Here is a 25022-nt window from a genome sequence, read left to right as displayed (position 1 = left end):
TTGCAGGGAAGTGGAGTTGAAATGCGAAGCAGCCATGATTTAAATGGCAGAGTGGACTTGACAGGCCGAATAGCCTTACTTCCACTCCTATGTCTTATGGTCTTATGGCTATTAGTGTGCAGGATATAAACACACCAGGTTTTGTCTTGTTGGATAACAAGATGTAGAGCTGCACAAACACAGCAAGCCAAGCAGCATCAGTGGATCAGGGAGGCTGATGTTTCGGGCCTAGACCCATTTTGTCTTGCGGCGCAGTAATAACGTCACCACCTCTGAGCCAAAGGATTTTCATTCAATGTTGATGACAAGGAATCACAAACATCCGGGGGCGGAGCTTGCGGTGGTGGGTGGGGTTTGTTCGTGGTTGGGCGGGGTTTATTTGTGTGTTGCTGGGCTGGGCTGAGCTGGTTGGGCCCGTGCTGGAGAAAATATGCATGCGCCTATGTCGTAGCAATGCGCAAGCGTAGATGCCTGCTTGTGGTCGTTAGAGCTCGAAACTTTGTGTTATGAAGTAGGATGTTTGTGTTTGAATAGTGAAGAATGAAAATGTGATGATAGAGTATTAGAAGACGGCGTTGGCGTTAATTAATTAGTTTTTTTATTCGGGAGAGTCCAGCAAGTAATGGTTAGTATGCACATGCGCAAACCTCGGGTGTGAAGTACGCATGCGTGGGCACAGGCCTCCTGACAAGGAAAATGCAACAGTTTGTTCCTTTAAATGGAAACTGCTTTCATCGTCGACAGCGATTGGGATGAGTTTTACATCATCTACGGAGACTGGAACACAGCTTCAGTCATCTACAGATACTGGGGTGAGAGCGAGCTGTTTACAGTTTCAATCATCTACCGGATACCAGTAACCCCTGGCGTTCATGGACGTTAAGCACTTCTTTCTGACCAACACATCCGCTGTCTATTTCCTCAATCTCAAGTATCGTGAAAACACTTTCAGTTGTCGCTAAGTGGTGATGTTATTAAGCCAGAACTTTCAAAAGTTGATTGGGCGCAGACGTTCACAGATAAAAGGACAGCTGTAAATGGGAAGCCTTCACAATTTAGGTAATGGGAGTCTAGGGAAAGTAGGTTCTTGTTGGAGTGAAGGGCAAGGCTGGTTGATGTAGGGAATGCTGGTTGATTGGAGAAATTGAGATTCTGATTATGAAAAAGAAGGAAGCATTTATCAGGTACAGACAGCAGGCATTAAGTGAGTCCCTAGAGGAATGTAAAAGCAGTAGAATTATACTTGAGGGAAATCGTGAGGGCAAAAAGAGGACATAGCTTTGGCAAGCAGGGTTATGGAGAATGCATAGCATTTCTACAAACACATTACAGACAAAAGAGTAACTAGAGAGCAAATGGGCTTCTTAAAGATCAGCAATGTTTTGTGTGGAACTGCAGATGGGTGAGATACTGAACAAGAATTTTGCCAGAAGTCACTTGACACTGGGTTATAGTCCAACAGGTTTATTTGAAATCACAAGCTTTCAGAGTGTTGCTCCTTTGTCAGGTAAAGTGGAGGGAAGCACACAAGCACAGAATTTATAAGGAGGTAATTAAGAGTATCAAAAGATAAATACAAGTAGTGTAAGTGAAGGGATGACCTATGATCTGATTGATAATTACAAAAAAATCAAAATTAGGATAGTGCTGGAGACAAACTAAATGACTGGAATAACATGATAGATATAAGACTTGCATTGCAAGGGTTTAACCAGGGTAACAATTAATCCAAAATTGTATAAATTAATTAAGGTTGAGATCATAACAAGTTATCAAGGTGATGGTGCCAAAACAGAATGGTAAGGAAGATTATACACAGATTAGAATGGTAGGATTACATGTAGTGCAACATGAACCCAAGATCATGATTGAGGTTGTCCTCATGGTTGAGGAACTTGGATATTGGTTTCTACTCTGACTCTGCATTGTTATGTACATTGAAGGCTGCTTTGGAGGACATTTACCTGAAGTTTTTTTATTCTTGTGGGATGTGGATGTTGCTGGCTGGCCAGCATTTCTTGCCTGTCCCTGGTTGCCCTTGAGAAGGTGGTGGTGAGCTGCCTTTTTGAACTGCTGCAGTCCTCCTGCTGTGGGTTGACCCGCAATGCTATTAGGGAGGGAATTCCAGGTTTTTGACTGAGTGACAGTGAAGGAACGGTGATATATTTCCAACTCAGGATGGTGAGTGACTTGGATGTGATGGTGTTCCCATATATCTTCTGCCTATGCCCTTTTAGATGGGAACTGGTCTTGGAAGATGCTGTCTGAGTATCTTTGAAGATCAGAGGCTGAGTGTGTCCTTGATTATTTTGTATCAATGTTTACTGTGGAGAAGGATGTGGAAGCTAGAGAACGTGTGGAAACTGTCCATATTACGGAGGAGGTGCTCCTGGATGCCTGAAAATGCGTAAAGGTGGATAAATATTAGGGATAGATCAGGTGTATCCTAGAAATTTGTGGGAAGCTAGGGAAGTTATTTGCTGAACCCCTTGCTGAGATGTTTGTACCATTAATAGCCACGGATGTGGTGCCAGAAGACTGGAAGTTGGCTAACGTTGCGCTAGTGTTTAAGAAAGGCAGCAAGGAAAAGCCAGGGACCTATACATTAGTGAGCCTGACAACAGTGGTGGGCAAGTTGTTGGAGGGGGTTCTGAGGGATAGGATTTACATGTATTTGGAAAAGCAAGGACTAATTTAAGATAATCAGCATGGCTTTGTGTGTGGGGAAATTGTGTCTTACTAACTTGATGAAGCTTGAAGAGGATGAATGAAGCCAGACTGGTGGACATTGACCATCTTACTGAAGTCCATATAAACAATGAGATTCCGCGTGGTAGACTAATAACAAGGTTAGGTCATGTGGAATACAGTGAGAACTGGCTATTTGGATACAAAATTGTCTCAAAGGCAGGAGACAGAGGGTGGTGGTGGATGGTTGCTTTTTAGACTGGAGGCCTGTGACTAGCAGTGTGCCGCAGGAATTGATGCTGGGCCCAATGCTTTTTGTCATTTATACAAATGATTTGGATGTGAACCTAGGAGGTATAGTTAGTAAATTTTCAGATGACACCAAAATTGCTGTAGTGGACAGTAAAGGTTACCTCAGAGTACAACAGAACCTTGATCAAATGAGCTAAAGGGTGGCAGATATATTTTAAGTTTGACAAAGGTGAGGTGCTGTGCTTTGGAAAGGCATATCAGGGCAGGACTTGTACATCTTAATGGTAGGGTCCTGGGGAATGTTGCTAAACATATAGACCTTGGGATGCAGGATTGTAGTCCCTTGAAAGTGGAGTTGCAGACAGACAGGGTACTGAAGAGCGCAGTTGGTTCACTCGACACTATTGGTCAGTGCATTGAGTACGGGAGTTTGGAGGTCATGTGGCTGTACAGGACATTGGTTAGGCCTCTTCTGGAACACTGTATTCAATTCTGGTCTCCCTGCTGTAGGAAAGATGTTGTTACATTTGAAAGGGTTCAGAAAAGATTTAAAATGCTGTTGCCTGTGTTGGAGGGTTTGAGCTGTAGGGAGAGGCTGAAAAGGCCGAAGCTATTTTCCCTGAAGCGTTGGAGGCTGAGAGGTGACCTTGGAAGTTTAGAAAATCATGAGGACCATGGATAAGGTGAATAGTCAAGGCCTTTTCCCCAGTGTAGGGGTGTCCAAAACTAGAGGACATAAGTTTAAGGTGAGAAGGGAAAGATTTAAAAGGGCCCTGAGGGGCAGTTGGACCGAAGGGTCTGTTTCCCTGCTATGTGTATCTCTGACTGTAAAAGTAACATGCATTAGTAGAAACAATAAAATGTATTGTTTTGAAAACAGTAAGTATCTCGTTTTTAATTAGATTCAGATCTTCTATAAAACTTGAGCTGTGGCCTAAGTGAGGAGTTCATGTGACCTTTTGAATCTCGTACTCTGCATCCATTCACAAATGTCTTATGTTTGGTCACATGATGACAATCAGTTTTTAAATGAAAGTGCATTGTTGATTCCTGTAAAAAGTAAACTTGATTACTATTGCCTTGTTTTTCAGTTTATCAGCATTGAATTAAAATGATGCAAAAGTACTTTATTGAAGGACAGGTGTACACTGTTCCAATCATCCAGCCAGACTTGCGACGTGAAGAAGCTATTCATCAGATCAGTGATGCCCTTCTGTATCTCCAGAAAATCTCCAATGATGTTTTCACTAGGTATGGAGTAGAAGAGACATGAATTTTGAGAAATTTATTTGGACATTAAACTTTGTGTAACTAAGCAGCTTAGGCGTGTTTAATTCTGTGTTTGTCCGTTGAGGTCAGTTCAGAGTACTGTGTGTCACTCTCAAGAATTAACAAGATTCTTTAAGTTCAGAGTTCTACTGGATATTTTCACTTAATCCAAGTTTGTATGAACTATTTCAAAATGAAGCACTGAGCACTTAAAAGGGGAGAAGGTAGATTAGTCTGAACTTGCTACTTAATAACTTGCACTTGTGTGCTCTCTTTCTGTCAAGATAATATCTTGAAACATGTGTTGGGAGGGAATGAACTGCATAAACTAGAAGTGGAAGTCATCAAAAGTGAAGGATTTAAGGAGGCTTTTAAAGACCAAGAAAGAGCAAAGCAGATTTATTTATGGTGGGAGCTGCAGAGAATGAGGTGGTGAATAGTTCATGCAGTCTTTATAGAGGTAAATCTAATGTGAAATAGATGGGCAAAGTAAGCAGTGAAGCCTAATATTGTTGGAAAACAAGAAGGATGACAACTGGAATCAATGCTTTTGATCCTCCTTTCAGCTTGTTGCATGCAGTATGTTGCAAACTTCTCTAGTAAGGCTGGAACTATTGTAAATGCAAATAAATCCTTTAAAGGAAAAGGTGCTGCACTCTGGAATTTTTCATCTCATTGCAGTGCGCTTTGATAATGAAAAGGTTAGGAGCCACTGCATTAAACTGACCCTGTATGGAGCAACTGTCTTAAAGAGGAGATGTTGAATAGGTTAGGCCTGTACTCATTAGAGTTTAAAAGAATGAGAGATGACCTTATTGAAGCATACAAAATTCTTAGAGCACTGATATGCAGAAAGGTGATGTTCCCCTTTATAGGCAAGCCTACAACTAGAAGACAATCTTCTGAAAGATCAGTTCATAAAGCTAACAAATGGATATTATTCATTGTGTAGTCCAAGGTTTCACTTATATTAGTGGACTGGTCTAGGATTGGTTCTGGTGCGCCTCAAGAACTAGCGTAGATAAACGTTGCTTACTGATCTACTTGTATAATCATGTAACAATGTTGTCTTTGGTTATTTAAATTAGATACTCCTACGTTCTTCTATTCAGAATATAACTTATTTTGTTTTACCAAAGTGCATCAGCTTACCATTAGTGCTACTGGCCCAGATCTTCAGTCTCCTGATTGCTGGAGACTGGATTTACAATCTGGTGTGCATAGCAGTGTCCTGTGGAAGTTCCCAAAACTCTGCAAACAACTTCAACCCTGTGTTAGTCTCCCTCAGACAGTTGCTGGATTCTTGACCTGAATAGATAGACAGACCAAAACATCATCTGACTTCTGGGCAAGTGTAGGATTCATTCACACTGATGCGTATCAGTTCACTTACACACCAAACCTGACTGAACCCAATTCACCCTCCACTGAAACCACACCTGATTATGCCCTACCATTTGACTCCTCCCAAACTGACCGAGCTGTCCCTCCAGACCACAGTGACTCTTCCGTCACCTTACGCCCATCACCTTTGACATGATTAACCCCCAACCAACTACCCATCTCATCCATGCTACTCAATCATGCATTCCCTTTATTCACACTGGAACATTAAATTTGACCTCGTGGCAGCTTGTAGCATGGACAGAAGACTGCCTCAGTCCTACAGTGAGCCTCTCAGATTGATTTACTTTGTGTCTCTGGAGAGATTGGGGTCAGAAGACCTGGCAAGAAATGCAGAGCAGTTACAGAGTGGGCACAGTTTTGAGTGAAGCCATAATCGGATCACATTTTCCATTTTGGAATTATCTAGGCTGGTGTATTTGATCCATACTTCAGCCCATTCTCTCATCTATTTTTTATTAACCCTTTACAACTTCTATTTGGCCTTCTAGACAATACTATTTATTTTTGCACCAACTGCCAGTTTCAACTGCGCTCCATCAAACCACTGATGTTTGGAGTGAACATAGAGTTAAACCCTTCCAAAGACTCTGAACCCTTACTGTGTTTTGTCCTTTTAACCAATTATGAATCTGCTTTCTAATCTCCCATTAATTCTGTACACCTTACTGAGTAGAGGCAAAAGGTAAAGAAATGGGGGCCAGTTAGCTCACTTGGCTGGAGTGCAATGCAGGATTCAGTTCCTAAGGTTAACATGGTGGAATCTCATTCACGAACTGTTCCCTTCATCTGAGGCATGGTGACCTCCACTAAACCACCACCTAATGAGACAACAGCCCTATAGACTGGTAAGACTATAGCGACTTCACGTTTTACCTTAGTGGCAGAAGTATTTTTATACTAATGTTTCATCATTTAAACAAATTTTAACAGCATAATAACTTATTACAGGGTTTCCCAAAATGTAGCCAGCAACCAAACTCGTTTGCAGTCCATCAATAACCGGATCAACTTGGCACAGGCTAAAATCAAGAAAATCAAAGGCAGCAAGAAAGCTACTAAAGTAAGAGTTAATTTTCCTGTACTTGCTTGCACTTGTGGACTGTTTCTGCATGGTGTGTGAATTCAAAACAGTTCCTTCCACGTGACACTGGCCCTCTTTTCATGATTTGAAGTTACATGATCTGATTTTTTTTTCAGTCTGATATAATTGTGCTTCAACTTAACTCGGCTGTAAGGTATTTTCCATGTTTTCAGTCAAAAAGCCATTTAACCTTTTGGAGATTGGAATGGGAATTTTAGAATTTTTCGCGAGTCGGTCTTTACTGTAAATGCGTAGCAGATGCTTTTTTTTGCCTTTAATGCTCACAGTTGGTTCTGTAACCCTGATGGTAATTGAGCAGCTGCGAAAACATGAGTCTGCTTCTGGTACAAGTGAGAGCGAACAGCCTGCACCAGACAACGATAGACAATAGACAATAGGTGCTGGAGTAGGTCATTCGGCCCTTCGAGCCAGCACCACCATTCGTTATGATCATGGCTGATCATCCACAATCAGTATCCTGTTCCTGCCTTATCCCATAACCCTTGATTCCACTATCTTTAAGAGCTCTATCTATTTCTTTCTTGAAAGTATCCAGAGAGTTGGCCTCCACTGCCTTCTGGGCAGAGCATTCCATATATCCACACACTCTGGATGAAGAAGTTTTTCCTCGACTCTGTTCTAAATGGCCTACCCCTTATTTTTAAACTGTGTCCTCTGGTTCTGGACTCCCCCATCAGCAGAAACATGCTTCCTGCCTCCAGAGTGTCCAATCCCTTAATAATCTTATATGCCTCAATCAGATCCCCTCTCATCCTTCTAAACTCAAGTGTATACAAGCCCAGTCGCTCCAATCTTTCAACATGTGATAGTCCCACCATTCCGGGAATTGACCTCGTGAACCTACGCTGCACTCCCTCAATAGCAAGAATGTCCTTCCTCAAATTTGGAGACCAAAACTGCACACAATACTCCAGGTGTGGTCTCACCAGGGCCCTATACAGCTGCAGAAGGACCTCTTTGCTCCTATACTCAATTCCTCTTGTGATGAAGGCCAGCATGCTATTAACTTTCTTCACTGCCTGCTGTACCTGCATGCTTGCTTTCATTGACTGATGTACAAGAACACCTAGATCTCGTTGTACTTCCCCTTTACCTAACTTGACTCCATTGAGATAGTAATCTGCCTTCCTGTTCTTGCCACCAAAGTGGATAACCGCACATTTATCCACATTAAACTGCATCTGCCATGCATCCGTCCACTCACCTAGCCTGTCCAAGTCACCCTGTATTCTCATAACATCCTTCTCACATTTCACCCTGCCACCCAACTCTGTGTAATCAGCAAATTTGCTAATATTACTTTTAATGCCTTCGTCTATATCATTAATATATATCGTAAACAGCTGCGGTCCCAGCACCGAACCTTGTGGTACCCTACTGGTCGCTGCCTGCCATTCCGAAAGGGACCCGTTTATCACTACTCTTTGCTTCCTGTCAGCCAGCCAATTTTCAATCCAACTCAGTATTTTGCCCCCAGTACCATGTGCCCTAAGTTTGTTCACCAATCTCCTATGTGGGATTTTATCAAAGGCTTTCTGAAAGTCCAGGTATACTACATCCACTGGTTCTCCCTTATCCATCTTCATAGATACATCCTCAAAAAACTCCAGAAGATTAGTCAAGCACGATTTCCCCTTCGTAAATCCATGCTGACTCTGACCTATTCTGTTACTGCTATCCAAATGAGTCGTAATTTCATCTTTTATAATTGACTCCAGCATCTTTCCCATCGCTGTCAGGCTAACTGGTCTCTCCTCGCTCTCTCTCGCTCTCTCGCTCTCTCTCTCTCTCTCTCTCTCTCTCTCTCTCTCTCTCTCTCTCTCTCTCTCGCGCCCCTTTCTCGAAACGTGGGACAGCATTTGCCACCTTCCAATCCACAGGAACTGATCCTGAATCTGTAGAACATTGGGACATAATCACCAATGCATCCACGATTTCTAGACCCACCTCCTTAAGTACCCTGGGATGCAGACCATCAGGTCCCGGGGACTTATCGACCTTCAGACCTAACAGTCTATCCAACACCATTTCCTGCCTAATATAAATACCCTTCAGTTTGTCCATTATCCTAGGTCCTTCAGCCACTACTGCATCTGGGAGATTGCTTGTGTCTTCCCTAGTGAAGACGGATCCAAAGTACCTGTTCAACTCTTCTGCCATTTCCTTGTTCCCCATAATAAATTCACCCGTTTCTGACTTTAAGGGCCCAATTTTAGTCTTAACCATTTTTTTTCTTTTCAACATACCTAAAAAAGCTTTTACTATCCTCCTTTATATTTTTGGCCAGGAAAACATCTGAATCACACAATGTCAGCATGTATTATGGAATAGTGCAGGTTACAAATTAATGTTGTTTTCTTGTTTTGCAGAGGGATTAACAATCTTTATTTCACTACTAATATTTGATTTTTTTTGATGCAAGCTAAATAATAGCCTTCAAGCTTAAAAAAAATCTGAATTTCATATGTAAATCGTTATAGTTTAAGATATAGAGAGCAAATTGTGTCTAGACTGCATTATGTGGAGTTTGTGGACAATGTGATTGTCCCAGGATTGCCCTTCAGATGGAAAGGGGGTTGGGAACCCTGACATTTAAGAAATGCAAAACATATTAGGATCATTTTCTCCAGATTTTAGTCACACCTTTTGTAGACAGGTGAAGTGTCAACTGTATTAAAATGACTGGCATACAGGATAAGGACAACTCAGGTTAGATAATGAACAAAGAAAGTGTATCAGTGGGTCAGACTTCACATGATTGCTAGCTGAAGGTAAGGTGAAAATAGAGAAATAGCAGAATCCTGACCCTGAGAAGTTGGGTCAGGGCGTTGCTCAAAGTAATGAAGAGGGAAATGTAAAATGGTAGACTTAGTATGTGAGGAAATGATAACACCCTTGTAAACAGAATTGAGAAGCTTATATTGTGTTTACCTTGTCTAGGGTGATTGACATATTAAACTGATCTCAAAGGATATAGGCCAGTAAGGTCCATTTATTGTATTGCACATTGGGATCAAAACATAGGAAAGAGTAGGCAGGAGGCAATTAGCACCTCTAGGTTGAGTTATAATCACTGTCTTTACCTGAGCCAAGTGCAAGGTGGTGTATTAATAGATTAAGGAAGTGAACTGAAAGAACTGTGGATGCTATGAATCAGAAGCAGAAACAAAGTTGCTGGAAAAGTTCAGGTAGTTCTCAGGATCTTAAACCCAGGTTCTCAGGGTCAGGATTCTGCTGTTCCTCTATTTTCACCCTACTTTCAACCTGATTTCTATTCTTCCGAGCTTTTCCAGCAACTTTTTTTTTTGTTAAGTGAACATGTGCCTGAAAGAGTGGTATCTTGAAACAGTCTTTCATTTCGTTGGACACTGTTGTCAGTATTGGAACAAGAAGGAACTATTCTCCTTGGATGGGTGCAAACAGAAGCAGGTTTGGATCGGTATCCTCGCAAAAATGATGAAAACGGTGGCCACAGTTGTAAGCCATTTACTTGAATGGAGGAGTCACATGGAAAAGGTAGAAGAGAGTAGATTTAATAGCCTGAGATTTTGTGATAGGCCTTAATTAAGGGGAAATCTGAAAGTTGTAAAGTGATTAAATCAGCAAAAAGAATAGGATACTTGAGAACAAATGGACAACACGCACATCTAACTTTGAGGGTAGAACATAGCAGTCAGTACTGAATCATGAATCTTAAGATGGTCAAAACTGGAAACTGAATATACTAAGTTAGAATAACTATAAAAATGAAAGGGATTGCAACCACGGGGGGAGGAATGTCTTTAAGAAAGGCTTGCATCTATAAACGTTGATAGGAGAAGCAGGTAGGCAGCACACTGCATTGGTACAAGTAGAAAATCATTTCAAACCAAAGTAGTTGTGAATAGGCCTCCTTTTTCAGGTTTAACAATAAAAAGAGGGTGACTAAGAGCAAAGTGAACCAATTACGCGCTAGCGATTTTAAATAATATTTAATGTGAGTTGTGGTAACTAGTTTGCACATATGTTTACAGTCAAGAAATATATTGCTTTCTTTGGGTTGTTTAGCATTGGATCTGGAATGAACTTTGCTAAAATAACAAGCAAATTAACTATAATGAAGAAATTAGTAGCACTAAGGAATAAAGGATCCTTCAGACCCGAATACATTCATCTTGAGTTTCAAAGGTGGCACGTGGAAGATCTTCAACTTTTTTTCCCCAAAATTCTCTCTGCTCAGAAGCCCATCCTCCAGATGGGAAAATTGTGTATGTTACTTCACTGTTTAAGAAGGGTGAGAAGAGAAATTAGAGTATTAGACCAGTTTTCCTTATGTTCTGTTGTCAGAAAATTATGCGAATCTTTTACTAAAGGATTGAGCCCCCACATGTGATTCGAGCTCATGGTACTACCTGGATGAGTCAGATTCCTGAATCAAATCTGGCTTGAATGTTTTTTTGTTTAGTTTAGTTGGTTAACATGGTGGTTACTCCCTGAAATGTAGTCAAATGAGACAACACATGTTCTTTAATTAAAGAAAGAAGCTTTTAACACAACAGAAAGAAAACAAAGTAAATTATATGCATATACTATATGTAGAAAGATCTCGACATGAGCATCAAAGTAAAGTTCCGCCCTGTTTCCCAACGCATCTGTTACAGAAGGCTTAAATCCAGAAAAAATATACTTCAGTCTCAACTCTTTATGTTCCTACTTATCTGACTCCTTGCAGGCTCTCTTGAACTCTCTTGAAGATTTTGATTCCACAAGTCTGATTTGGTAATTAACTGTCATGACACAGATGCGGCTGAGTTTCTCTAGCATTTTCTGTGTGACTTTTCAAAACAACCATAGTGGAGTATACAGCAAAGAAAGCAATTATTGCTCGCCACGGGGTTTCTAGGAAGCCTTGTCTTTTAAAAAAAGTCTTCAATTCCACAGCGAACATTTAGTAACATCTTTTAAAGAAATCAATCCAGATAAGTCCACAAGACTTGAAATATTTATTTTTCCACAGTCCTTCAAAACCGATGTCCTTCAAGCAATATTAAATGGAAACTATTTCTGTCGGTTGGAGAATCAAGGGCTAGGGGATATCAGCTAAACATTGGAGAAATCATTCAGGAGTGAATTCAGGTAACACTTCTCCATGCGATGTATGATTAACTGTTACTTAACTCCATGTTTCTCTTTCTGTGCAGGTTTTTTCCAGTGCAAAATACCCTGCACCTGACAAACTTCAGGATTATGTTTCCATTTTCACTGGGGTAGATGATTCTGCTTTACAGAAACGCCCTCGCTACAAGATTCACAGCAAACTGAAACCACTGGATGAAAAGACAGTGCAGGTATATGACCAGCATAGGTTCTCCATCATGCCACAGAATCTCCCATGTGAATTGTGACATTGAATTAAATTATAAGCAGCCAATTTTCTCCTTCAATTTTGTTTTTGCTATGGTTTTTGATCCTATTGCCAGCTGTATAAATATCAAAAGCTGTTCAAACAGATATGACTAAGAAAAACATATTGTGCTATGCATTTTGGGTTCACACACTACAAATATCAATCTATTTATGCAGTGGATTATTTATTTACTATGCAAGCTGAATCAGGCAAGAAAACTAATAGAACAATGCATGATGCATTCTTCAATCAGCTCCTAGAGTTTGCCCTCCATGTCCTTTGAAAATAGTGTTTGCATTGGATTTTTCCGTCCCTTTCCCTAGAAAGCAAATTTTTGCAGCAATGTTCAGCCTGTTTGTGATAACAAGGTGGAGAGCTGGATGAACACAGCAGGTCAAGCAGCATCATAGGACCAGGAAAGCTGATGTTTTGGGCCTAGACCCTTCTTCAGAAATGGTGGAGGGGGAGGAGGCTGTGAAATAAATCGGGAGAGAGGGGGAGGTGGATAGAAGATGATGAATGGTGGGGAGGAGACAGACCGGTCAAAGAGGTGAAGATGGAGTCAGTAAAGGTGAGTGTAAGTGGGGAGGTAGGGAGGAGCTAGTCAGCCCAGGGAGGACAGACAGGTCAAGGGAGCGGCATGAGGCTAGTAGGTAGGAGATGGGGGGTGCGGCTTGAGGTGGGAGGAGAGGATAGGTGGAAAGACAGGATAGGGAGGCTGGGACGAGCTGGGCTGGTTTTGGGATGCGGTTGGGGGAGGGATATTTTGAAGTTTGTGAAGTCCACATTGATACCATTGTGATGCAGGGTTCCCAAGTGGAATATGAGTTGCTGTTCCTGCAACCTTCGGGTGGCATCGTGGCACTGCAGGATGGACATGTCGTCTGCTGAATGGAAGGGGGAGTTGAAATGGTTCTTGACTGGGAGGTGCATATGTTTAGTGCAAACCGAGCGTAGGTGTTCTGTAAAGCAGTCCCCAAGCCTCCGCTTGGTTTCCCTGATGTTGAGGAGGCCACAATGGGAACAGTGGATGCAGAATGCCACATTAGCAAATATACAGGTTAACATCGGCTTGCTGTGGAAAGTCTTCTTGGGGGTGAGGGGAGAGATGTGGGGGCAGGGGAGAGATGTGGGGGCAGGTGTAGCACTTCTTGTGGTTGCAGGGAAAAGTGCCGGGTGTGGTGGCGCTGGAGGGGAGTGGAGCGGAGAAGGGACTCACGGAGAGAGTGGTTCCTCCGGAAGGCAGATAAGGGTGGGGAGGGGAAAAATGTCTCTGGTGGCGGGGTCGGATTGCAGACAGCAGAAGTGTCAGAGGCTGATGCATTGAATCCGGAGGTTGGTAGGGTGGTACGTGAGAATGAGGGGGATTCTGTTTTGGGTTTTTTATTATTGCTGGGAGTGGGTGTGAGAGATGAATTGCTGGAAATGCGGGAGACATGGTTGAGGGCATTCTCAACCACCGCAGGGGCGTAAGTTGTGGTCTTTGAAAAATGAGGACATCTGAGATGTACGGGCATGGAATGCCTCATCCTCGGAGCAGATGCAACGGAGGTGAAGGTATTGGGAATAGGGGATGGCATTTTTGCAGGAAGGTGGGTGGGATGGGGTGTATTCTAGGTAACTGTGGGAGTGGGTGGGCTTGAAATGGATATTGGTTTCTAGGTGGTTGCCGGAGACGGGGACAGAGAAGTCCAGAGGGGGAGAGAGGTATTAGAGGTTGGGGTGGAAGGTGTTGGTAAAATGGATGAACTGTTCGAGCTCCTTGTTTAACCCCACAGCCTGTTTGTCTTGCTTCTACTTGTGTCTTAAACTGACAATTGTTCTGGAAAAAAGTATTCTATACACCCTTCTTGAACAAAAGGTTGCAGGTGATCCACACGTTGTGTTACCTTGTGTAGAAAAGTAGTGTGAAGGATATATTCTTCGCTTCCTGCTCCACCTAAGCCTTTATATTTTAGTCTGGAAATAACATAGGTGCGTGCAGAGACCACCAGAAACACAATTTCTAATTGCATATACCTGCTTGCTTCTGTATATTTTGTTTTTCTATGTTTCTTTTCTCCCCTCTCTTTCTTCCACCTAACTAACCAGTTTTTTTTCTTGTTGACATGGTCTCTGCATCAGTCACTAACTGTGTATTTTCAGATGGGTGTTCCAGTGATGTCATTACTGCCTTTATGATATCCAATATCTAATCTTAGCTAGGATGTTAGTGAGCTAGGGAGGAGAAAACTGGCTAGATTCTGTTCCTGATCACTGTCTAGCGAATCAGTCTTCGTTTGAAAGAACATGTACGATGATGGTCTGGTACATGGCCTCTGCCACTGTACGGAAACTTATCGGCAGGATTCAGTGATAGCTGGGCAGATTGTTCATGTGACTCCTTCTTTTCATAAGGAATATGTCTCATCTGTCCAGTAAAATAAACATCTGGAGTTAATAAAGATGTTTCTATAACAAGAAATATTTCCCAACTGAGATTTGCAAACTGAACTGGTGATTTTTCTTTCCCCTCAGGAAAAGGCAAAGCATTATCCTGTGTGTCTGAACACTAAGTCACGGGAGGAGAATGAGACAGAAGAAGGATTGGGAAGCCTTCCTCGAAATATCACCTCTATCAGTTCTCTGCTACTTTTCAACACCACTGAAAACCCGTAGGTGTCAGTAAGAGAAAGGGATTTTATATGTTTTTCTTGTTCATTATTTAAGTTAGACATACCGGTTACCAGTGTGGTCTGTTCATGACATGAATGCGAGATGATATTTGTAAAAGGCAATTAACTGCAACCTCACACCAACATTTGGAGAACCATGTTCTGCAGTTTGCCCAGAAAAGAGAATTTATGTATTTTGGTTCTGTGTGGATGAATTATATATATCACACTACTTTAAATGAAATATTACATTTTAATCATAGGAAAAACATCACAAATATGAATGCTTTAAACTAGGAAAGTAAATTTAAATAAAGACTCAAACTACTCTAAATACTCTAAATTTAATTCATTGAAAGGGAGTCAGAAACGTGGTTTTTGTGATATGTGAACTTATGAAGTAATGAAGTAAAAAAAAATGAAAACACTGTTAGCAAATTTATAGATGTTAGAGGATCATGACTTTTTTAAATGGAAAAAATGTAGTCTGTTGTGCTACCTCTAACATTTGCTATGTTCATAGCTAATCTTGGTCTTCAAATCTACTTTCCTGCCTATTCCCCATATTCCCTGATTCCCAAATAGATCAAATATATTCAGTGATGACACATCTACAGTGCTCAGGTGGAGAATTTCAAAGACTTACAACCTTTTAAGTGAAAAAATATCTCCTCGATTCAGTCCAAAATGCTCAGCACTTTATTCTGAAATCATGCTTGTATTATAGCTTTCTTAACTAGGGAAAACAACCTGTCTGTATCAGCTCCTTCATAATACTGAATGCCTCAGTGAGATCACCTTTCATTCTTTGAACCACCAAAGAATGTAGACCTGGTTTATTCACCTTGTCATCATGCATGACAAACCTGTCATTCCTAACGACCAATCCAGTGTTCCTTTTACTGTGTTGTATCTAGTGCAAATATATAATTAACTGTGGAGACCAAAACTTTATTCAGTATTTCAGATGTGGTCTCACCAAAACCATACAATTGTAGCAACATTCCTGAATGCCAATCACCTTTCAGTGAAGGCCAATATACCATTTGCTTTTCTAATTGCTTGCTTTAACAAGCACAGTCAAGTCTGTCTGTCTAGTACTAACATTTACAAGTTTCTATTTTTTTTAAAGAATTACTTTTCTATTATTGGAAACAAAATGAACAATCTCACATTTTCCCTATATTATATTCCATCTAGCTTTTTGCTCACTCAATTGACCCATCCTTTAAAACATTTTTATATCCTTCATTTGCACTCCCACTCAGTTTTCTATTATCAGCAAACTTAGGTACATTTCTCTGTCTGTTCAACTAAATTCTTAATATTAATTGCATGATAGCACTGATCCTTATGGCATTCCACTAGCACAGCTTGCCACCTTGAAAATGCTTGATTTATGCTCATTCTTTGCTTCTCAAATGTTAATCAATCCTCTCTTCCATGCTAATCTGTCATCCCTAACTCCATGAGCCCTTAGCTTGTGTATTAAATTAATGAAGCATTTTGTTGGCCTTTTTGAGATTCAAGTACATAGTAGGTGGTGTTGAAAAAGGTATGGGGGGGTGCAGTGGCAGAGTACAGACCCATGTTCCCTTTTAAGGTGAAGTGCAGGAGCAACAAGCCCAGGGAACCCTGGATGTTTGGAATATTCAGGAATGGATGAAAAGGAAAAGAGAGAGGTATAACAGTTTCAGAGAATGATGTTTAACTTTTCACACAGCTATAAGAAGTATGTTCTATTGGATCCATTAGCCGGAGCTGTGACAAAAACTCACACTGCACTGGAGACTGAAAAAGATGAGAAACCATTTGATGCACCACTGTCTATTACCAAGAGGGAGCAACTGGAAAGACAGGTAATTTAGAGAATTGTATCACCTGAAGTCTGTTCCATTCACTTTATTTATTCATCCTTTAAAACGAAATGGATATGCAGTATGTTACTGTGGTAGTGTGAGGCATTCAGATAATTAGTGTGTGTGGGTGGAAGGCAGGTTCAACTAAAGCATTCAAAAAGAAATACATACTTACCTGATGTATGAACAATATGCATGTCTGGGGAGGCTGAATACAAACCATTCTCAAGAAGGATCGCGGTCACTTGATTTTAATGGCTTAAAACTGAACTTTAGCCTTGAGTAAGTTTTAGAACCTGAGCCGAGCTGGTTTGCCTCTCCTGTTGAGTTTCAATGAGCCAAATGTGAATTCAACTCATCTGAAGGAGAATGCAGATATGATCTGCTTGCAAGTGTTTTTTTTCTAGGTTGTAAGTTTGATTTTATTTAAAAGCTACTGAGAACCAAATGATGCATTTTTTGGCAAACTCCCTGCAGGCTGGCTGAAACTGAACAGAAAGAAGAAAATTGCAGTCGCTGCTTATTTTCAGCTGTTTTGTACAGACTTGTGAACATTGCTATCTTTTGTTTTTCCAGACAATTGAAAATTATTTCTATGTGCCTGACCTGGGCCAGGTGCCAGAGATTGATGTCCCTTCCTACTTGCCAGATCTACCTGGCATCGCTGATGACCTCATGTATAGTGCGGATCTGGGTCCGGGTATTGCCCCCTCTGCACCAGGAAGTAATATGCCTGAACTGCCCAGTTTCAATACAGAACCTGTTTATGCAAATGGCTCAGGTACTGTAAGACCATGTCGAAACTGCACGATGGTTTTAATGTTTTGGCAGTTTCGAAGCAGCCACTGAGCTCCGCACCCTTATCCTTCTCTCTCTGCAACTCTTTCCATCTTGTCTCATGACCCCACTATCCACACCCTGCTCTTCACATACATCCTTCCCCACCCCCCAACCCTGTCCTGCCATGCTCTGTACATATGGGCTGAGCTGGTTTAATATGCAACAAAACCACTTTAAAGCATGTGGTTTTGTGGGGAGGGAAGATGAGGTCAGGTATGCTTGCAATGTTATATAGGTTTGGCCAACATTAATTTCATATCTTTAGTTATAATACATCTCCATTAGGACAATAATAATTTGTTAGTTGCAGGAGAATTTTAGTTGTAAACCAGTAGCCATAGTGTAATTAACATTTATTTCAATGACGTGAAGGTGCCGGTGTTGAACTGGGATGGACAAAATCGGAAATCACACGTCACCAGGTTATAGTCCAACAGATTTATTTAAAATCTCAAACTTTTGAAGTACTGCTGCATCATCATGTGAACTAGAGGGAAGCACTTGGGCACAGAATATAATAGGAACCTGTGTGCGTCCCTCTACTTCACCTGAAGAAGGAGCTACGCTCCAAAAGCTTGTCATTTCAAATAAACCTGTGGACTATAACCTGGTCATGTGACCTGAGTCTGATTTCAGTAGTTATTCTGGAAATTCCTCAGTCTTTAACTTTTCTATTCATGTCTTTCAGATCAACAGAATACGACTCTACCACTTCCACCTGTAGGACTCGGTGCTCCAGAACTGCTGACATCAGTCAGTGCTCCTCCTCCACCCCCACCCCCACCCCCCCCACCACCGCCACCTCCACCTCAGTCATCTCTGCAAACTGATGTTGCTAATAGTCAACCACCAGGTTTGTTTGTTAATGTATCTCCTCTCCAATGCATTCTGAATTGTCTCAGTCACTATGGACTCTTAACTTTAAAAAAGAATGTCTGGGAACATTTGGAGACAGAAACCACAACAGTTTCAGGTCCATAATTACCATCATCAGAATAGTTTCTCTGCGCAAATGCTTCATGACCTGTTAAGTATTAGAATCATAGAACCCCTACAATGTGGAAACAGGCCATTTGACCCAACAGGTCCACACTGACCCTTGGAGCATCTAACCCAGACAGTCCCCTATAACCCACCTAAGCTGCACAACCCTGAACGCCATGGGCAGTTTAGCATGGCCAATGCATCCGACCTGCACATCTTTGGACTGTGGGAGGAAACCGAAACATCCGGAGGAGACCCACGCAGACACGGGAAGAATGTACAAACTCCGCAAAGACGGTTGCTGAGGGTGGAATTGAACCTAGATCCCTGGCGCTGTGAGGCAGCAGTGTTAACCACTGAGCCACTTGTTTTTTGTCTTGTTTTGCCTTTATGTAAGGTTTCCTGTATTTTGCTCTCACACAAATTTGATTCATTATTCTGTCTTGTGACAAGAATGCTTGGAATAATTAGACATCAACTATACCAGTGCAGAGCTATTGGTATTCTCCTATAGATCTCTTCTACCATCAGCAGGATTGTAGTGGGATTGCAGGTCATTATGGGTGGGATGAGAGGTTTGTCGTCCAAATGCACGACCCTAAATATGTTTTGAGCTGCTGTGATTTTTTTTTTAAAATGACCTCAGTCTCATGAACATAAAGGAATTCTAAAATTTCTTATAAACTTGCTTTATCTAAAGTATTTCCCAGGCATCTCCACAAGTTTTATTATTAACAGAAAACTTTAAACGGGAGGACTGGCTTTTATTAACATTGTTCTCTAATATAGGGATTGTGGCTAAGGTTCACATTAAGTGTGTGGGCAAAAAACTTGCAAATGGAATTCTGATATGGGAAAACGTCAGTTTATGGAGTATGCCAGGAAGAATAATAGAATTGAATATTATTTAAATGGAGAGAAACTACAGAAAGTGATAGCACAGAGGGATTTGAACGTCTTGACACGTGAATCACAAAAAGCCATTATTCCTATGTTGGCTTTTGCTTCAAAGGGAAAGAAGCATAAAAACAGGGAAAAATCTTGCTAAAACTGTACGGTAATCAGACCACACCTAGAATACTGTGAATAGTTTTAGTCTCCATATCTAAGACCACACCTAGAATACTGAATAGTTTTAGTCTTCATATCTAAGGAGCTTTGGAGGTTGTTCAGAGAAGATACACACGGTTGATTCCAGGTTTGGAGGGAATTTTGAATGAGGCATTGTTGTGTAAGTTGGACATGTTTTCATTAGTGTTTAAAGAATGAGAGGTGACCTTATTGTAATATATAAGATCCTTACAAGGTTTACCAGAGTAAATGAGGAAATATTGTTTCTCCTCCTGGGACAGTTTAAGATCAAAGGGGATAACCTCCAGAGTAAGGGATTGTGTAGTTAAGACAGGTGATTTTTTTTTTTTGTTTTCTTTTGAGGGTAGCTGAATCTGTGGAATTCTTTACTGCAGAAGGCTGTCAAGGCTAGGTCTTTGAGCACATTCAAGGCTGATTTGGATTTTTAATCAGTAAAGGGATCAAGAGGTGTGAAGTAAAAGCAGGAAATTGGAATGATCTCATTGAGTGGTGGAGAAGACATGATGGGCCACATGGCCTACTTCTGCTCCTCTGTCCCATAGTCTTACTAAGAGGCCAATAGAAAGTAAAAATGGAAAATGTTCAGATTTTTAATTTTCTGCCCATCAATAATTTCCCTTTCTAAGGACATGGTGTTCCCACCTTCTTTTTCAGAGGGCACTTGGAAAAATCAGCAACATTTCTGTGGATCTGGAGTCACGTACAAAGCAAAATTCCCCTCCTAAAGGGCAATAGTGAATTGCGTAGACCTCTTACAACAATCTGATTTAATGGTTTACATTACTGATAGTGTTTTCTTTTAAAAATCCCTAGATTTTATTTGTTATTACATCTAAAATTCCCAACTGCTGTTGTGGGACTTGAACTTGTCTATCATTTTATCACAGCTTCTACCATATTCCTAGAATATGCCGGTAACGAAATTATTATCCACGTAGATTACTTCAAAAAAGTTATTGATTGGATGTGATGTACTTTTTAATGCTGTTGAGACACGGGTAGCAAAATACAACTGCAACTAAGATATAAAATGGACATGTAATCCTGTTGTTGTGGTTAATAATTTGAAGAGGAAACATTTGCAGAGGTACAAGGCAAAGGGAGGAATATAGCAATAGGTGGATGGGTCTTGTAGGGACACAACATAAGATGAATCAAACAGCTTCATTCTGTGACTGTATCTGCTGTGTTCCCTTCCTTGGAAGCTGTTTGTTTTTGTTCTCATGCAAAGTTCAAGTTATACTGATGAAATTTATTTCTAAATGAATAGAACCCTAATTGTGAAAAGCTTTTATTGACCTCCACTTTCACTAATTGTCCTTCAGAAGGTGGCTGTATTCATGGAGCACCACAAGAGGTTGTGAAACCGTCAAATGGTAGAGCCAGTCTGCTGGAATCAATCCGCCAGGCTGGAGGAATCGGGAAAGCCAAACTGCGGAATGCAAAGACCATTAAAATGGAAAAGAAAAAACAGAAAGAACAAGAACAAGGTATTCTCTCCATTTAATTTCCTTTTTTTTGTTTCAGACAAGCAACCAGAATGAAAAGATGTTTCAGAAGGTATATAAAGCAATTTTACATTTATATGGTGTTATAAAGTTTTTGAAAGGGATGAGTGGTTTTATTGATTTTTCACTTTTCCCAGATGCTGAGTTACAATGAAATCCTTTATATAATCTTTAGCTAAAATGATCTACCTGCAAAAGAGGTAGCAGACATTCCCAACTTTTACCACTTGAGATTCAGGAACAGTAGGTTGATGAAAATCCTTACTGTATTAGAAAAATAAGAGCAGGAGTAGGCCATTTGGCCCATCAAGCTAACTGCACCATTCAGGATGATCCTGGTTGATCCTGAATCTCAACATCATACTCATGCTCTCTCCACATAGTCCTACAGCATGGACCCTTTGGTCCAACCATCCATGCTGACCATAATCCCCAACTAAACCAGTTCCACCTGCCTGCACTTGGCCCATATCCCTCCAAACATTTCTCATTCATGTAAATTGTCTAAATGACTTTAAACATTGTAACAGAGCCTGCATCCACCCCCTTCCTCTGGAAGTTCATTTTGCACATGAACAACTATTTTTTTTTAAGAAATGCCCCTTTCTCCTCTCACCTTAAAAATATGCCACCCTCGTCTTGAAATTCCTTACCTGAGGGAAAAGTCACCTGCCATTCACCTTATCTATGCCCTTCATTATTTTATAAACCCCTATAATCTCACCTCTTGACCTCCTACACTCCAGTGAAAGAAGTCCCAGGCTATCCAGCCTCTCTTTATAACTCAAACCCTCAATTCACAGCAGCATCCTAGTAAATCTCTTCTGAAGTCTCTCCAACTTAATAATATCCTTCCTAAACAGGGAGACCACAATTGGACACAGTATGAAGAGGCCTCACCAACATCCTGTACAACATCAACATAACATCCCAACTCCTATACTCAAAGGTCTGAGTAATGAAGGCAAGTGTGTTAAATGCCTTAACCACCCTATCTAGATGTGATGTAAACTTCAAAAAATTATGTACCTGAACCACTAGGACTCTCTGTACAAAACTGCACAAGATCATACTTTTAATTGTATAAATCTTAGCTTTTTTATTTTACCAAAATGCAATGCCTTGCATTTTCCCAAATTAAACTCCATTTGCCACTCTTCAGCCCTTTGATCCAATGGATCAAGATCTCTTAGTAATCTTAGATAACCTTCTTCACTGTCCACTCTACCACCAATCTTGGTGTCATCCACAAAATTACTAACCATGCTTTCTTAATTCTTGTCTAAATCGTATAAATGACAAATAAAAGTAGACCTAGCAGTGACCCCTGTGGAACACTGCTGGTCAGAATCTTCCAGTCAAAAAAACCCTCCACCATCCAGTCTCCTGCTTCAAAGCCAATTTTTCTATTCAATTAGCAAGGTTACCCAAATTCCATGTTATCTAACTTTACTAAATAGTCTACCATCCTTGATGTTTTTAGTGTTTAGAAATCTATTTATTTCTTTAAGTAATTTGGCCTCAACAGTCTTTTGTGGCAGAGAATTCCACAGATTTACCATCCACTTGAATGAAGACATTTCTCCTGCTGATAGGCTGAAATGGCCAGTCCTGTATTCTGAAACCATTTCGCCTTCTTCTAGACCTCCACTCTTTCATTAAGATCCCTGCTTCCGGTCTCTCCAGCCCTGTCAGAATTTATACTGTTCATTGGGATCTCTCATCATTCTTCTATACCCCATAAAGACCAGTCCACTCAACCCAATCTCATCATGTACAATCCAACATTCCGTTATTCAGTCTGGTGAAGCTTCACTGCACTCTGACAAGTAAATCCTCTTGGTTTCAGAAGTGGTTTTATTCAAGTGCAAGCAAATATCTTAGCAATTGCATATGCAGTTCTGATGAAATTATTGACACATTAACCCATTACTGCATTAATTACCCTAAGTATTTCCAGCTTTGTGGTGTTGTTCCACATATGGAGCTTTCTATTACTACAAATACCAATGAGTGCAAATTCTCAATTGTGAATAAAAATAGCAGAATTAGTCAACTTTGTGCTTTTTATTTTCTTTATTTGTCTTGTCAGTTTGTTAATTGTAGGATAAGTAGAAATTTTGATTAGAAATCTGTATAATGTATTCTCTTTCCTGATGTGACTAAGCAGGGGAGGAAATTGAGGCCTTATTGATCTTGACCTGCATTGTGTGTTCCAGGTGTAACAATGAAAGGAGGTGGGGATCTGATGTCTGATCTCTTCAACAAGCTCGCAATGAGGAGAAAAGGTACAAAACTCAGTGAGTTTACTCTTTACACTCAGTTATTGTAGGGTCAGTTGATATCAAATCATGATTGACATTATCGCAAAAATTGCATCCTTCTTGATGTTACTTTTTGTTTCTTGGACTTTGTGCTTCTCTCATTTTCTTTTCAGAAATCATGGCCTTGATTTAAACTAACAATATTTCCAGAGTTACTGTTTTTGTGGGGGCTGTTCTTGAGACCAGTAACTTTTTTTTGTACTGACCTATTGCCTTATTTATTAACCAACTTGAGTTGGTTGGCTTGCCAAGCTGGTTTGTTGTTCCACAGACATTTCGTTACCGTGCTTGGTAACATCCACTATGGAGGAAACCTGGAAGTGAGGCAATCCTTTGCAATGGACTCCAGAGTTTGAAAACACTGATGCTTCAGAGGTTGCAGAGGATGTTACCAAGCATGGTAACAAAATGCCTGCGGAACAACAAACCAGCTCAATGAGCCAACCAACCTCAACACCCACAACCTGACCTATAGCTCTGCTCCAAAACTTTATTAACCAACTTTTGTGGGGAGGGGAATAGAATTTCTGAGGAGAACTCAGTCAGGCTGGGCCTATATCTGTTGGAGTTTAGCTGAATGGGAGATGTTGTTATTGAGGATTTTCTGGGCAGTTACTGAAAGGATGTTGTTCTTGTGAGAGACTGGAATTGGGGGGCACAGTTTAGGAATAAAGAGCTTTTAATTTAAGACTAAGGAGAACATTTCTCTCTCCCCCCTCCCCCCTAACGGCTGTGGACCCTAGAACTTTGGAATTTTCTTCCAGTAGACTGCTGGAAAGAGAGATTCTTGGCTAACAGGGCAATTAAAGGATACTGGGGGTAAACAGCAATGTGTGGAGATCAGATTGTGACCTGAACAACTATGGTCTTATTTGTTGGAGCAGGCTTGAAGAACCACAGTCTACTCCTGTTTCTAATTCACACATGACTTTGCTATTATATTTTAATGATCTCTGCTATCATTCTGTATAAATTGACTGGAATTAAAACTTGTTTTTGAGATTTACAGGTATTTCTGGTAAAGGTCCTCAAGGTGAAGGAGGAGCAGGTGATGTTACTGTACCAGGTGGTGCTTTTGCCAGAATGTCTGATGCCATTCCACCCCTCCCACCTCCACAACAGCAAACTACTGAAGATGAGGATGAGTGGGATGCATGAGATTTGCTGCCTGATTGTTGAAGATGTCTGTATTAAGTATCTGCTCCCTGTGAAACATTGAAATTTTCATTCAGTTAAGTTTATCTGTCAATTCAGTTCAAGGTCAGAAATGTTGAGACAGAAAAGGTAGAAGTTTGCTCATAATGAATTCCTTTTACCTAGTTTGTCTATGAAATGGAATAGTGCAGTCTAGTCCATGTGAACACAATTACCAGGTCTTTTCAATGTCCTGGCAATCTATTTTAGCTACACAAATTAATACATTGCTCACCAAAGATGTCAACAATTTAAGCAGAATTTCCATCATAACATTATTTCATATTCTTTAAATAACATGTTTCCAATGAATCAGAGGCTAATTAGGCAAGTGTAACAGTGTTGTAAACTGAACAGCAATACAAAATCCCCTTAATGAAAGCATTGCTAGTGGATATTTGATGCAACTGTGTTCTAATATTTAATACTTTTAAACTGGGCTATTAAAGGATTGAAATTTAAA

At 40.6% G+C, this 25022-nt stretch overlaps 1 protein-coding gene across 5 annotated transcripts; it reads left to right on the top strand.

The window, feature by feature from the left end:
- Positions 1-393: 393 nt before the first annotated feature.
- wash1 (WAS protein family homolog 1) lies at positions 394-25022 on the top strand. 5 transcript variants are annotated; one of them, XM_048548965.1, is made up of 11 exons: positions 394-625; positions 4032-4191; positions 6565-6676; positions 11899-12045; positions 14622-14758; positions 16482-16617; positions 17194-17398; positions 18146-18310; positions 20859-21023; positions 23261-23341; positions 24367-25022. In XM_048548965.1, the coding sequence occupies exons 2-11, from the start codon at positions 4052-4054 to the stop codon at positions 24582-24584; spliced, it is 1506 nt and encodes a 501-aa protein (XP_048404922.1). In that variant the 5' UTR covers positions 394-625; positions 4032-4051; the 3' UTR covers positions 24585-25022. The 5 variants fall into 5 exon arrangements, with proteins under 5 accessions (XP_048404922.1, XP_048404926.1, XP_048404924.1 ...); XM_048548969.1 differs by lacking the exon at positions 394-625 and adding an exon at positions 632-812 and having other exon boundaries at positions 23261-23329; positions 24375-25022; XM_048548967.1 differs by lacking the exon at positions 394-625 and adding an exon at positions 632-812 and having other exon boundaries at positions 23261-23329.

The sequence above is a fragment of the Stegostoma tigrinum genome, chromosome 18 (assembly GCF_030684315.1).
Source record: "Stegostoma tigrinum isolate sSteTig4 chromosome 18, sSteTig4.hap1, whole genome shotgun sequence".
In the NCBI taxonomy this organism is placed as follows: Eukaryota; Metazoa; Chordata; class Chondrichthyes; order Orectolobiformes; family Stegostomatidae; genus Stegostoma; species Stegostoma tigrinum.
The sequence above is the reverse complement of the archived record's forward strand: the minus strand, read 5'-3'. Positions and strand labels throughout refer to the sequence as shown.